This window comes from Lagopus muta, chromosome 4 (genome assembly GCF_023343835.1).
Source record: "Lagopus muta isolate bLagMut1 chromosome 4, bLagMut1 primary, whole genome shotgun sequence".
In the NCBI taxonomy this organism is placed as follows: domain Eukaryota; kingdom Metazoa; phylum Chordata; class Aves; order Galliformes; family Phasianidae; genus Lagopus; species Lagopus muta.
Genome location: NC_064436.1, coordinates 26,095,482 through 26,110,449, shown reverse-complemented (window position 1 = coordinate 26,110,449; position 14,968 = coordinate 26,095,482). Strand labels below are relative to the sequence as shown.

The following is a 14,968-nucleotide window of genomic DNA, read 5'->3' as shown; positions in this document are numbered from 1 at the left end:
CATTAATAACTGATTCAACTCACCTTCTTGAGTAAGAAAGTCTAAGAGTTTATTTAATGCTCATCTAACACTGTACAGGAAAGAGACTCCAAAGAATCTAGACTCAAGATCTGTCTATATTTCAGTTTTAGAATGTCTTTCTTTCCTTTGTAGATTTTAAAGCAATTTAAAACTGAAAGATGCCCAGTTGTGTCTATTTGAAACCACTGATTATTCTTCCTGTGTCTAGTTTGTCCTCTAGCATTTTCATCAGCACTTCTCCTTATTCTTCCTTCTGCAATTATCAGCACCTTTGAACATCAGAATCCCCAGAGAAAAGCTTACCATGCAACTTAACGAGCTTATTTAATCTCTACCCATTGTCAAGTCATTTGTGAACATACCTTCTCTCTGTTGCTATGAGCTGTCAAAGACCTTTGGGTGGCTCCACGCAGAGCAGTCCGGTAATTATAAAAATTGCTAGAAGGGTCCATCTGATGCTACAAAGCATGAAGAAATGTAAATAATGAGCTTCAGAGAGCCAGTGTCATCACCAGACAACATCTTTTCACTTGAGCAACTGTTTCAAAAAGCGAGAGCTTTTAAAGTAGAGCCATTTAAAGAACTGGGGCATCTTTTCATTTCTTCCTTCAATCAGAAGAGGAACACAATTTAATAAAAAAAAAAAAAGCATTCACTCATAGGACAAGAAGGGATCGAATACAAGTTGGCAGCAGGAAAACAAAGGCAGGCATCATAGGCCTTTTATTTTCTTCTCCACCAAGAAGTTGGCTCATCTTTAACTCAAAAACCAAAGCCATGAACTAATATAACAGCGGGTCTTAACAGTAATATTCTGCTTTTCCTACGTATGCAGATTTCTCAGAGCTGACTCGGCTGCAATGGCAGAGGAAGATCAGGCAGCTAAACCTGGTAGTGATCAGGATGACTGTACAGATCACAAAACATATTCTTAACCAGCAGAGCCCAGCCTGCATGATATGTTTGAATGAAGTAGGACTGTGACAATAAGAGCTGATTAAGAGCTTTGCAGTCACCCTTGACATAAAAAAGGCCATCTCCCACCCAAGGGTGCAGGAAGTAAAGGTGCTTCCTGTGAAGTTTTAATCCATTGTCAGAGCACAAGTCAAATCTCTTGATACTAATGAACACCTCATGCTTGTGTCATGAACATTACACTGCCTCTATATTGCTTATAGAGTGAGTTAAACAATCGCTATATAGACCAAGCTAATTAACCTGTAAATAATTTCCTGAGTATATCACAAATTTGTATGTTGCTGCCCCTACACAATCTTTGCCAAAGGTCTCTACTACCTGAAATTAATTGGCAATCAATCAAGATCAATTTCTCTGAATGGACAAAGCAGCTGCTGACAGCTAAACTTCATTTTCAGAGAAACTGCATTAGGTGAATCAATGTCAACCTTCTCTTATATATCTACCTTTCAAGAGGTTATCTATTTTAATTATGAAACTGCCATTTAGAAGGTGGGTTTTGGAAGAAGATAGACAATTACTTCCATCTGCTGTTTTCATGTTGAAAAAGCACAGGACAGCTGAAAGATTCTTATTACACTATCTGGAATTTCCATTAATCATAGAATTGTTAAGGTTGGAAAAGACCTCAAAGATTATCTAATCCTGCCACCAATGTTGCCCATTAAACCAAGTTCCTTAGACCACATCAACACGTTTCTTAAACAACTTCAGTGAAGGTGACTGGAGCAGCCTGTTTGTGCCTGACCACCCTTTCGGAGAGTAATGTTTTCCTAATATTCAACCTGAGCCTCCCCTGATGCAACTTGAAGCCATTTGTCTGATCACTAGTCACCCCAGAAGATGCTGACCCCAACCTCATCACAACCTCCCTTCAGGTAGTTGGTAGAGGGTGATAAGGTCTCTCCTGAGTCTTCTCCAGACTATACAATTCCAGTTCCCTCAGCCACTCTTCATAAGACTTGTGCTCCAGATCCCTCAGCATCTTCACTGCCCTTCTCTGGACACACTTCACACTTCAATGTCTTTCTTGTACTAAGGGGCCCAAAACTGTAGACAGCCCTCAAGATGCGATCTCACCAGAGCTGAGTACAGCAGGACAGTCATCTCCCTGCTCCTGCTGCCTACACTATTAAGAGTAAATATATACTGAATTAGACTTGTCAAAAAGAAGCCAAATTTTCACTTCAGAGCAGTTGAAAGTAGCACGCTAACAACAGTCCAAGTCGTCATGCATCCAAGTATTGGTTGAACTTACCTCAAGAATATCAAATTTGGCAGTCTTCACTTTTGCCCATGTTTTCTTTAATCGAGAGACAGGACTCATGTTCATGCCAGCTGGATATAAGAAAAATCGAGCATTTTGAAATTTGGAGATTATTTAAGACTGTTAAGTATTTCTAATACAAAGGAGCTATTAACAATAATACATATTTTCAGAAGTCAGACTTGCTATTTCATTAAAAGTCCAGTGATAAAAGTACATTGGAAACAAAGATCAGCATATTTTGCAGAAAAAAGCTCTAACAAAATACTATGACGTTATTTCACCTGGTCTTGTTAAACATGAATATGCACTAAAAAAGCCAAATTCTCTCAACTCTACCTTTTACAAATTTAATGGAAAATTCCACGTATCTGGGAAGCTTTCCCATTTCAACAAATACTACCAATAGTTTCCTGTCAGATATAAAGGGGTGTGGAATTTTCAAACCACTTGGATATTTGTGGTGTTGTAGAAACTATGGAAGACATCAATATTCCATACTTCAGGAGTTTCTATTTCAACTTAGCACCAAAGTCTGGTTCAAAAAGTAGAAATCTAAGAGTTACAATGAAAAATTACCTGTGATGTACACTAAAAAGTAAATTGTTCCTTACAGAGATAATACTACAATACCACTTAGCAGTTCACTGCCACTTCCCCTCCCAACTGCACGCTAAGCAGCAGACTTCTGTAAAAAGTATCACACTTCATTTACCCAGATTGAAACAGGGACAACATGTCTGAGGATGCATACTTACAAATAATAGCCATTAAGGAGTTAAAGTTCCCAATGTTAAAACATTCCCGTGCCACATCAATGAAATACTCTATCACTCTTGCTCTGTGCTTCTTTTTCACAGGCTGCAAGAAATGCATGTGCTTGTGATTCTTAGCAGGAAACAGCACTAACACAGCCCCAAAAGAAACTACATCCATTCCCATTCCAAGAAGACCTAATGCACTATAACATCACCACAGCAAAAAAGATTCCACAGTTCTGATGATTAAACAAAACATTTTAGCAGAAGTAGTCTTTGCTCACCATACAGATTTCTGTTGCAACCAGGTAACTGAGCCTGTTAAACCATTCCACATATGCTTCCAGGTTACGGCTCTTCTTTCGATCTCCGTAGCAGCTCTGCAGAGGAAAAAAATCAGTTCTTACTACAATATTCACCCAAGAGGGACCATTCAGCTTTTTGTCTTTCCATCTCAAGACACCGTAACATGATCAGGATTAACTCAATTAGCCAACAACAACAAAAAAACGTAGAGGTAAGGCAGAATTGACAGCATCTGGGTATGTACCACTTCTTGAGCTGTTGACCCAGTGAGGCACTCAAGAAGCCATTAGAATGCTCTTAGCCCCACCAGCATGCTTTGAAGAATCAGGATAGACTTAAGCAAACAATGGTAAGTAAGTATCTGCTTAATATTAAATTAAATAAATTAAAGTAATTTTGAGATACCATCTCACAGAAAAACAAAATATAAACTTGAGTCATAGAATAGTGTAATCGTTTGGGTTGGAAGGGACCTTTAAGATCTAGTTCCATTTAACATCTAGTTCCAACCCCCTACTATAGGCATGGACACTTCCCTCTAGATCAGGTTACTAAAAGCCCCATCCAGTCTGGCCTTGAATGCTTCCAGGGAGGGGGCATCCACAGCCTTGTTGGGCAACCTGTTCCAATGAGTCATCCTATTCTGTTGGTCAATTTTAGGCTGGATGGTAATTCTAGCATTAGCCGATTCCCTTTTGTACAATTTAAGGAGCATAAATAATCTTGATGACAGTACCCAAAGAGATAAAACTAGCGGTTACCTAAAAACATTCATTTTTGTCCTTCATTTTATGCTGACCTAGAGCTCTCCGTCTGCTTTTTTTAAATGGCTGCTCTACCTTCAGTTTAGTAAAAGAGCAGATGTTCAAAGTGAGTAATGCAAAAGCCAAAGTTAAGCTCAACTTTGTGCTGTAGACCACAAAGGTCACTAGAAGAAAACATTCACAGGATTAAGTTTTCCCTTCGTCTAAATAAACAAAAAAAAAAAAAGCAAATGAGTTAGACTGATGCAATTTGTTTGCTAGTTTCCGGAGCACCTGGAGACGTGCTCCAGGAAAAAAAAGCACTGATGAAACAAAATTGTTAAGATGAATACTAAAGCATTTTTGCTTTAAAGCCAGCTTCTGCTGGTCCTCACTTGCAGTTCACAAGACATTTCAATTTAAGATGTTAAATGTCACATTTCAGAGCTGCTTCAGATCTCCAAATTACCTTGTCATTATCTAAAGGATCCTTTTGCACAAACGCCTGGACAAATTCTTCTGGTCCAATATAATTAAGTCTCTCCTAAATAAAGCACACAAGCAATCAAGTCAGATCCTCCGTTACCTTGCATTTCAAAAGGAGAAGGATAAAACCACACTGGAAAAAAATAAAACTCACAAGCTCTATGTGCGTCAGCTGCTGAGCTAATGTGTAGGGATCATTACAGACAGTGATTATATCCCTCTGGATGGACTGTGGCTTGGTCTTTAAGACTGTGAGGCGATCTGTGGATGTTGCATTGATTTTTGCAAGTACTTCTTCATACTGGCTAACAGTCGCGAGCTTTCGAAGCAGGTTCTGGAGGAGCTGCTGGACGTTCTTCCGATACATCTGTGACATGAAACAATCAAAAGATGTTCTCAAGATGGAAGAGGACAGTATTAAAGTCTGCATGACATCAAAGCAGATTGATGCTGATGCAAAGCTCTTTAACTGACCCCCAAAGGCCCCTCTTCCAAATTCCAGACACCAGCCTACAGCTATTGATGGAAAATATAAGTAGTTGAAAAAATGAGCATACAAAACCTACTAGCAGCAAAATACTGTGCAATCAAACACATGAACTTTCCCCATATTCTAATGAATTCAACCTTCTCTCCAAAGCTGCTATAAGTATTTCCAAATTTAACCAAATAAACAGCGCTGTTTTGGGTCAAATTCATTCTTGAGGTCAGTGGTATTCAACCAAGGTTGAATTTGGATTGTACTGTGGTAAATAATTGCATTCTGGTCTCTATGTGTTTTTATTTTCTACAGACAAGTGTGCTTCACTGGCCTTTTTCCTTTCCCATTTTTCTGAAGTATGATTTAAGAGAACTTTATGAAGTGTGTTCTTGATCAGCTGGTGACTGAGACCAAAAATGCATCTGAAACTCTTCAGATGAACATTGGCTTGTTGTGAAAACCACCTGACAATCAGTGGGTTAATCTTCAAACAAAACCAATAAACCTCATGTGAATTTGTGGTTTACATCAACCCAGAACTGATAACTAAACTAGGGAGAAAACTGGTGAATTTGTGAAGCTGAACTACCTAAATTCTTGTGTTGCATGACCACGCAAAAACAAGGCAACTTGAGCTCTTAGCCTGCAGTATCCTGTTCCTTAAACTCTTAACTGAACCCAAAACATTACACACTCCTCTTTCCTGGTAGATGATACTTAAACAAGTTTACCTTCCAGTTTATTTGGACACCTTCTGACTAACTTGTCTCTTAGATCCTACATTGCTGCAGCAACAAGAGTTTGAAATTAGGGAGATTATGATAATCCTAAACTCAAGTCTATTTTATTTTATTTAATTTTAAGTTCTTTTTTTAAAAAGCACCGCTTTCCATTTGCACCACACCTAACAAGTCTTGTACCTGTTGATAGAAGGAACAATACTGATATTTAGTCATATTTTAAAACTCCTGAGAGCTGAACAGCACAGGAGTGGCTTTGCATCTACCCATCGAGTGTTTTTTTACAGAAAAAGACACTGAGCAGCATTTTCATGGAACTGATCAGGCAACTGGAGACAAGGATCAGGCAACTGATGTGAAAAGCACCATAAGGCCTAACTTGAAACAAAGGTCAGTTAAGCAATAGAAGGAACTAGAACAATATCTGGAAATATTTCACATGCATGACCACTCAGGACAGTGAGAAGAAAACTGGCAGCAATGGCATGAAATATAGAGATTAAAAAAAACATATTAAGAAATCAATAATGTTTCAATATCCTATAGATTTTCTTGGTGGAGCAATATCTTCATACGGTGAATGGTTTTAGCTGGATTCTCAGTAATAGCTCTTAGCAGTGGAGCACAATAATTCAAGAAGTGGAATAGGAGGCTACAAGTAGAAGGCAGGTGAACTGGAACAGGCTGTTTCAAATTAATGACTCACAAAACAAATCCAAGCAATCTGCAGAAAAGCAGGACCAAGGAAGTTGCCATTTGCTGTTACATGCAGTTCACAATAATGCAAGTCAATTTACTGCAATGCTTGTTTTCCCTTAATTGTTCTAAGGGAAAACTTGAAGTCACATGGACATGCAGCCTGGAAGCTAGGGAAAGTTGTAGCTCCCTGTCAGAGTAAGACTGCTGCCCACGGATCATTTTCTAATAGCTTGTCCAGCTTCTGTCTTTCTTTTCAGTAGATGATTTTCCATCTTACTGCTTCTCCTCAATCTGAACAGCAGTTTCTTATCTTCCTATTAAAAGGATATCAACAAAAAAAGCAACACTATGGGAAAGGTGCCTCCATGGCAAAATCAAACCAGTTCCGTCCAACAATCCAAAGTCCCCTTTAGAGGTATCTTGTAGCAACTCTAAACTTTTGTTTGCTCTTTTTCATTTATACTCTATACTGCATCTCAGTCCCCTTACCTCTCTTCTTTCGTTCCTCCTCTCTTTCACATACAGAATTTCAGATACAGAAATGTACCTCAGTTTCTAAATAACTTTATGTTTGTTCTTTTCCACCCTCATTTATAGTCTCTCAATGTCTTTTCAGGCTTTGGCAGCACTCACAACTCCTCCCAGTAGAGCTTACCTATTGAAGCTTGTTAACAGGTTGTTTGGTGCCTTGTTCATATCATTATTTAACAGCTTATGTATGCAACATTAAGCTGAAGAAGGCTAGAAACATGATGCCATTTAGCAATTGCTCTTTGTGTTTATAGCTCTTCCAAACGCCACTCCAATGTCTTTTGCAATCTTGAAGTTGTGCCAGCTACAAGAGATGCTTGTCGAAACCTTGTTAACTGCCTTTCCACTAAGTGAAAATAAACCTTGAATTTTGTTTGAGTTTATTTCAGTATTTAAAAGACAAGTATCAATTAAACAGCAGAGTATTTCATAAGACCTCCACGAAACTTTACTTTGGCCTGAGAACCAGCACTTAGTAAAAGATGAAGTGATTTTCTCATGCACTTCTTTCAGAAGAAGGAATACAACAGACTGAATCCAGATCCAATCCTTTAAACACGAGATGACTCTTCTTGATCCAGTTTTTCTTTTAAAATTATTTCCCAAGACTGCAATAACTACTCCACTGACATAAAGATCAGAGGCCTGATTCCAGCAAATGTTACTCACACCACACAGGTAGGGATTTCCCTACCTGCAAAGATTCCTAATACTTTATCTGGCTTCTTCCAAGCAAAATAATTAAAAATGAAAAATATAAACCTCCGCAAACTTGTGCTTGTCTGCACACTGTGTGATTGTTTCACGGTTTTAGGGATGGGGTGAACCCTGCCTCTGCTTTGAAGAGGGTCTGCTTTCGCTATAAAGTTTCTTCTTAGACTAGGTATGGGAAAGAACTTTTTGCCTTCAAAACCATCGTAACAAGTTAGCTTAATCTCCCAGAGCCATACCATGTTATTAACAATAACAAATGCACAGCATCAAAGCATTTTATCCAATAACTTTGTTCACAGGTAACTTACCTCATCACCACTGGTTATTCTTTGTGCCAACTCCTTTAAGTTTCTCATCATTCTTTCATCCCGAAAATCATAAGGAAATGTCTCTGTCCATTCTGTCAAGAGCTGCAGAATTTTGGGAGCAATTTTTCGTATTCGGTTCTAGTTTGAAAATACAAAGGAGAAGCATTATGAGGAAAAGCAATACACAATACAGCTAACCCAAAAGAAATAGAATTCCTTTCTGCAAAATACAACAGAGCATAAGGGTATGAAGGTCAGTTAATTTTTTAAGCTTAATTTAAATCTTCATTGGATTACAGGCCAGAGTCAATACCCATTAAGGCCAATGAAAAGCTTAAATGGGCTGGAAATTAGGTCCCAGGTTACTGGAAAATCTTAGAATATCTATATCCATAAGCTTTCCCTTCACTATTAGAATGTCACAGAACAAGACATACATTAGTGGTTCCGTAATTTATGACTATCAACTATCAAAGCGGTAAGCATCATTCACTGCTTATGTATGTACAGTACATCACAGGGAAAAACTGGGACAATGATTCAATAGTCTTAATTTGTGTTATTTTCTGCCAGCAAGGCTCTATTACAACATCCACATTCTGTTTCCTTTTCAGTATACATTATATGAATGCACAGAAAGAAAAAAAAATGCATTCCCATGTGAGTGAGTGGCCAGCAAGCTAAGCCACTCCACAAAGACTGAAACAAGAATGCACACGTCAGTGAAACCCCCATTCATGTGCTTAATTCATCGTTACATCTTTCCAACATTTTGATACTACACATTAATACATCTGGAATACTGAAACACAAAAGCAAATAATGCAGAATGTGCCATTAATAACCATCACTTTTATTTCTGTCCCTTGCATTGGTAAAATGAAAAGTGTAGCAGCAGCAATGCACAGGATGGTCTGAGCAGAGAGGACATTTCCCACAGATGTTAGTGACTAAAGGTCAGATTCTCAGAGTGAGTGATTATTACCTTGTCCTGGCCAGGCTCACTTAGTCTCTGTTGCTCAATGCACAGGTGGCAAACTTTGGCCATAAGCTCATAGGGATGCATGAACAAGCGTGAACTGAGAAGGAAGGTGAAGATGTATGTTCTCTGCAAACAAGAGAAAGACAGATTAAGGGGTAAATCACCACCATTTTACATTTTCTCAAAATCTGCTCCTGACAAATCATTTTAGTATCTGCAGAACAAAACTGCATTTGGCTGTACCAAGTGCTATTACTACAGCAATAATCACTTAATTGAACACTTGTCATTGCTCCAGACTCAGTGCTGCACCATCACGCTTGAGCCAAATTAGGTAAGATTAAACCAAAACAAGGCAGGACTGGGCTGGTTTAGCTATGCTTTTGTACACAGTGTTCTTACAAGACTAGTATTTGAAATTACCCAGAACCTCAGCTCATCTCCCTTGCTCTACAGTACACCTCTGCAAGAGCCAGTGCCCTATGGCATAACTCTTTCTAGTCCAACAACAGAATAAAATTAATGCTGCAGGCCCAATCTACATTGACTATCTACACAGATAGTTTGTTTCCGTGCTTCTCTAGATAAAGCAATTCATACAAAGTTTAATTTTACAGAACAAATAGTAACTCATCATTCTGGGGCTAGAAGAAAAGGTTCTTTATTTTGCCTCGGCTTTCCACATATAATTACTTGAACTCACTGTGAGACGTATATTTGAATTATTCAATCCACTCCCATGCTGCTGGTAGTTTAGTATTTATGACACCCATCACAAAACTTACAACGTTCCAGTTCTCAGAGCTTGAAACATATAACGTTTGACTAATCGGTACATAAATAGCTTCATTTTTATATTTTACACTGAGCATTAGTGGATAACCAAGAGCTTAAGGACAGTTCTGTCTTGGAGCTGTAAGGATCCTGTCTTGGAACTGTAAATTCATCTATCAAATCAAGCAGAGTTATGTATTCAGCCAGAGATTTTCAACAGAAAGTGACATAGTTCATCCTTTAGCCATCCTGTCCCCAAGACTTTTTGGTATCATTCTTCTTTTCTAAAAGATATATTAAAAAACCTCAAGGCACACATGCCTCTGGACAGGCCAAAGACTCTCAAATGACAGTTGCTCTCATGTCCAGTTTCTGTTGATTCTGAACAATGCAGTTCCGTGCAACATCTCATACTTACATCAGGATAATAATCTACACTGGGCACTAAGTGCTGGATCAGAGCTTCCAGAGACCCTGACAAGAGGTTGTTATCATGGTAATAGAGTCCTCCACAGCCATCCTCTTTTGACTGATACAGATTCCTGTTGTAGCCGCTGCTGTCAAACATTGCTGCAAAGGGAGGTGTCTGTGGCATCCTTTCCTGGAGAGAGACACACACAGAAGAGAGAATTATCAGAAGGTGTGATGGTGTTCTACACTCAAAAGATGGGATCATTTAAAAAAAAAAAAAAAAAAAAAAAAAAAGTAAAACAAAACAGAACAAGAAACAGTATCACAACCTGGGTCAATTGCACAGCAGTAGAGATAATTCCTACAGAGTGTATCTGAAAAAAGCTGTAGTGCCCCCAAGCCATTGCAAGTGCAGATGCTGTTGCTTTTCTCTCCATTGTACCAAATCCTATTTGTGGAAAAGGTTCTCTAAAGCTGCAGACCTCAGCAAAACTCACTCTGTAAAGGCACCCAATTCTGAGAATAACCCCAATGTGACAGCCTGGAGATAAGCAGCACTCTGCCATCTGTGCGCTCCCAGCTTACAACAAAGCACTTTGCAGAGAGAGCTGAGTAGGGACGAGAAGCTATTAAGTTATTAGCTGGATTCCTGGAGACCTGAGAGCCAAAGCTTTCCTGCTGCTGGCAGCGTGGCTGCACAACTGAGGCATTCAGAGCAGCACGAGACTTAGGGATTCAGTGAGTAAACAATAAGGGAAAGCCAAACTCTGCTGCAAGGACAGAGAGAGGGATGGGAGCAGAGCTCGTGCCCTGCATGACCCTTACTAATCCACTTTGAAGATGCCAACAAAGATTTGCATCAAAATTGGAGAGTGTGTCTGAAAAGTCACATTAGTCACTGTGTGCAGCTGTTCAGCCAGGGAATTCAGTTCCTGCCAGCCTGATGAACTGGGGAGAAGTAAATCATAGGAAGGAAATATAAAGGAAATACACACGCTACAGTGGAAGAGTGCAAGGTGCAGGACTGCCTAGGAAAGGGACTCTTCAGAAGGGTCTGTTGTGATAAGACGAGGGGAAGTAGGTTCAAACTAAAAAAAGGGGAGATTTAGATTGGATAAGGAAGAAATGGTGGCAGGGCACTGAAACAGGCTGCCCAGGGAGGTGGTCAAAGCCCCATCCCTAGAGACACTCAAGGTCAGGCTGGATGAGCTCTGAGCACCTGATGGAGCTGTAGGAGTCCTTGTCCATTACAGGGGAGATGGGCTAGGTGGCCTTTAAGGGTCCCTTCCAACTCAAACGATTCTGTGGTTGTGTGATTTTATATAATCATCACCGACATGCAAAGCGTTAGGTAGTATCTGACTTCATCAAAGGCTGAAGTGATAAAGAGGTTGGGGAAAAGCCACCATTTCCACCACATTACTAATTTCCACCATGGTAAAAACCCAAACAAGTGAGAATCACAGAAATGTTTTCTCTAACTTTTTATCCACATGCATAGTATATATGACTCCTCACTAAAATACCAGATTTTCTGCATAAAAATCAGTAGGCAGTGCCTAATTCTAATAACTAACTCCTCCAGAAGGGATGAGATCTTTTTGAAGCTTGCAGTCCTCTAGCTCTTAGTACAATTACTCCCAGAACCATACAGATCTTTTTTCCAGAAAAAACTACACTGCACATATAGGCACAGAGAGCCTCCTAGTGCCTGGATCAAGAGAAAAGAAAAATATCCTGACGTCATTTATAGATATCCTGATTCATAACACTAAAATAAAATTCCAAAAAGATGGCCCTGCAAGGCACATATTGGCTTACTTGTTTGCTGTCTATTTCTGGAAGCTACTTGATGGAGATGGCTCAGTTCTGTTTCAGTGAGATGCCAGGCTGCACAAGGGAAGAGATGTTCTGTATGCCCCAGATCTGGGCTCTGAGCATTTCACTTGTAAGTGAACAAGAGCCAGGATACGTTCTCCATGTGATGAAAAGGGATGATATCAAAGTGTGACAGAGAGAAATATAGCACAGCCAACAGGATGATTCATACAACACGTGGTTGTCCAGCAGGGTTCGTCAAGTACCCAGACCCTTTTGCTGTCTCTCAAAGGGAGGTGAAGATACAAAGCAGCATTGCTTAATTCTAAGAAGCTCAGGAGCTAAATCCATAGCACCCTCTGCCCCCAGAGTAGTTTGAGTGGAAATAACAGTCAGAGCACAGAATCTGGTCCACAAAGTCTTGGCGTATGCAGCAGACATATCTTAGTACCTGAAAAGATTAGTAAACCACAATAGTGCACTATTTGACAAGCAGCAATTAGACAATCAGCAAGAAAAGATTATTTGAATGAAAAACATCCTGAGAGTTAAAATGGGAACTTTTTACTAGAGACAGCATTTGGCTATTTCTGACACGCAAAACACTTATTTTTCACCTCTTTTTTAAAAAAGGAAACAAGTGTTGTCTTTTAAAGTTGTTATTAAATTCCAACTTGATCTGACTTGAAGGAAAGAGCAGTGGAATAATTTCCTGGCTAAGCAATGCTCTTCTGTGACAGAGAGCAGTCAGTAACCATGGATTGTGGGAAGAGAAATAAAACTTTTGTTTCCACAGCTGATATCATTACAGAGAACATGAGATCTTGGGCATTAAGGTAAGTAAAGATCACTCTGACTTCGAACAGCATTTGTTATGTGATTGAAGCACACCTCCTTATACACACAGTGCAAACCTCAAACATGCAATCACATCCCCAAGAGCTGCTTTGCCATACACGTCAGAAACCCCAAACCACACATAAGAAGGATTACACTTCCCCAAGTGTTCTTAAAGGAGGCCGTTACAAACTTGGGCTATGGCAAGGGATGATGAATCTTAACAGTCTACACTAAGACGAGAAAGCACAAGCAAGAAGGAATGAGGCTTGCTGCAAGGTATAGGAATGAAGTATGGTTTAGGAGTTCAGCAACAACATTCAATCCTAAGTAGTTCTAAAATGTTGGTGAAAATTGTGCTGCTTTTTATGCACTGACTCCAGACTCCCCAGAACAAAGCATACCACACACAGAGACTACGCTTTGCATTCCATAGATCCTGGGCATGTTTGCTCTGTTTACAAAGCATCTGAAAGGTGAAGTGAAATCCTACAGCTCAAACTGTTACAAAGATAAGAACTCTGACAACTCCTTGATCAGCATTTCATACACCTTACTCACAGAAACCACCATGGAACAGTTCTTGCTCAAACTTTGTTTCCTGCAATTCTTCCCTGATGTCTCTTTGGTTTATCATATAATTCTGACTTCAACTTACAGATCCTACATTGTTTTTCTCTCAAGAAATATTTTAGAAACATTTCTAATTAGCTGTATCTTGTAGGCAGAGAGGATGCAGAAGAAACCAGATTGAGCTTTGACCCCCTTCTTCATCTTCACTGAAACTGCAGAAGGCAAACAATTTTGTAAAGCTCTCAAAATAACTGCCCAGGCAACAATAGGCTGCAAATGAAAAACATCAGCAAGCAAAAAAAAAACAGACCAGGAAGTGGATTGCAATAAAAGGCATTTTCCTCCTGAATGCGGAAAGGAATGCTTTCTTCATTCTTTTTAAAAATAGAGCCAGCTGATATGTGGGAAGGTCAGATGCACTGCTGCTGACCAATAGCTCATGTATGAGAACCTTGGCACAGTAACCAGGCAGAGCCTGAGTCACTCGAAACTGAAGTTCCAGGATCCTAGGAGCATTAAACCTTCTTTGAATTTCTCAGTCTGCAAGGACAGAAAATGGAAGATAACCAAGAAGCTCATCCTGATGCTGATGTGCTGATGGTCCACACGTCAAGGACCAGCCCCACTTCCACTCTCTACCCATGCTCTGCTTTCATAGGGCAGAAAAAGCAATGAGAGCCCTTTTAACATTTTTCTTCAATTTTAGCTCATGACAAAACCAATCCTTCCATTAATGTGCTTGTTTCAATCTGTAAATCCCTTTGATAACCCCACATTCTGCTTTTTTTCCTGAGTCAGAGGAGAGATTTAAAACGCGAGCCACCCAAGCATCTTATCAGCAGTACGATGGATTTGCACAGCAGGAACTATATGTCACAAGCCTCTAAAGAGTCTAGAAAAGTTCAGTCCACTGCACACTCCATGGTGATTCTGTAAAGCTCAAGTGATTCACAGAGTGAATTAAATGGAAAAGCACATGCAAAGGCATCAGATCAGCCAAAGCATGCCATGAAATACCACCCATCTTTAGCAACAGACAACACACAAAGCTACTCCTTCCTACCCAAATTTATGAGCAGATAGCTGGACTTAAAGAAGTTTCAGTACACAACCAATGCTGGGATCATGTTATAAAAAAAAAACACTTTTTTTTTTTTTTAAATGTCCTAGGATGTATTTCCTTCAGAAAAAAATTATTAATGGACTTTGCTCCAAGCACTTTCTTTAAAACCAAACCAACGCACAAGCTGAGTATGCCTCAGTTATATTTAATTCAGTCACATATCATCAAGCAAAACAGACAGTTTATTGGCTGTCCAACAGAGAGCATTAAGAAATCAGCTGAAAATGCTGATGGCAAAATTCAGAGCTTTGAAATAAGAGCACAAGCATACTTAATGCAAAGAAAACTCAAGCGTGCTGTTCCTGCTTCCTTTTACTTGCTGAAGTTGAGTGAGGTTTTCAGAGGCACATGAATTGCACCCAGAGACATATAGAAGAGTACTGCCATATGTTCTATTTGGATTACTGAATATTACAGT

General features: G+C 39.5%; 1 protein-coding gene across 5 annotated transcripts in view; it reads right to left on the bottom strand.

Annotated features, from left to right (window-relative positions):
• RASGEF1B (RasGEF domain family member 1B) overlaps positions 1-14,968 on the bottom strand; it is a 117,159-nt gene that overhangs the window by 4,831 nt on the left and 97,360 nt on the right. For 4 of the 5 annotated variants that reach the window (XM_048942158.1, XM_048942161.1, XM_048942159.1 and 1 more), the window contains 9 exons: positions 10,207-10,389; positions 9,018-9,140; positions 8,033-8,170; positions 4,714-4,926; positions 4,543-4,617; positions 3,309-3,404; positions 3,025-3,127; positions 2,258-2,337; positions 384-479 (listed from right to left, as the gene is read on the bottom strand). In XM_048942158.1, the coding sequence (XP_048798115.1) occupies positions 384-479; positions 2,258-2,337; positions 3,025-3,127; positions 3,309-3,404; positions 4,543-4,617; positions 4,714-4,926; positions 8,033-8,170; positions 9,018-9,140; positions 10,207-10,383 (1,101 nt within the window). In that variant the 5' untranslated portion in view covers positions 10,384-10,389. Of the gene's footprint in view, positions 1-383; positions 480-2,257; positions 2,338-3,024; positions 3,128-3,308; positions 3,405-4,542; positions 4,618-4,713; positions 4,927-8,032; positions 8,171-9,017; positions 9,141-10,206; positions 10,390-12,020; positions 12,086-14,968 lie in introns of those variants that run through there. The other variant, XM_048942162.1, reaches the window with a different exon arrangement.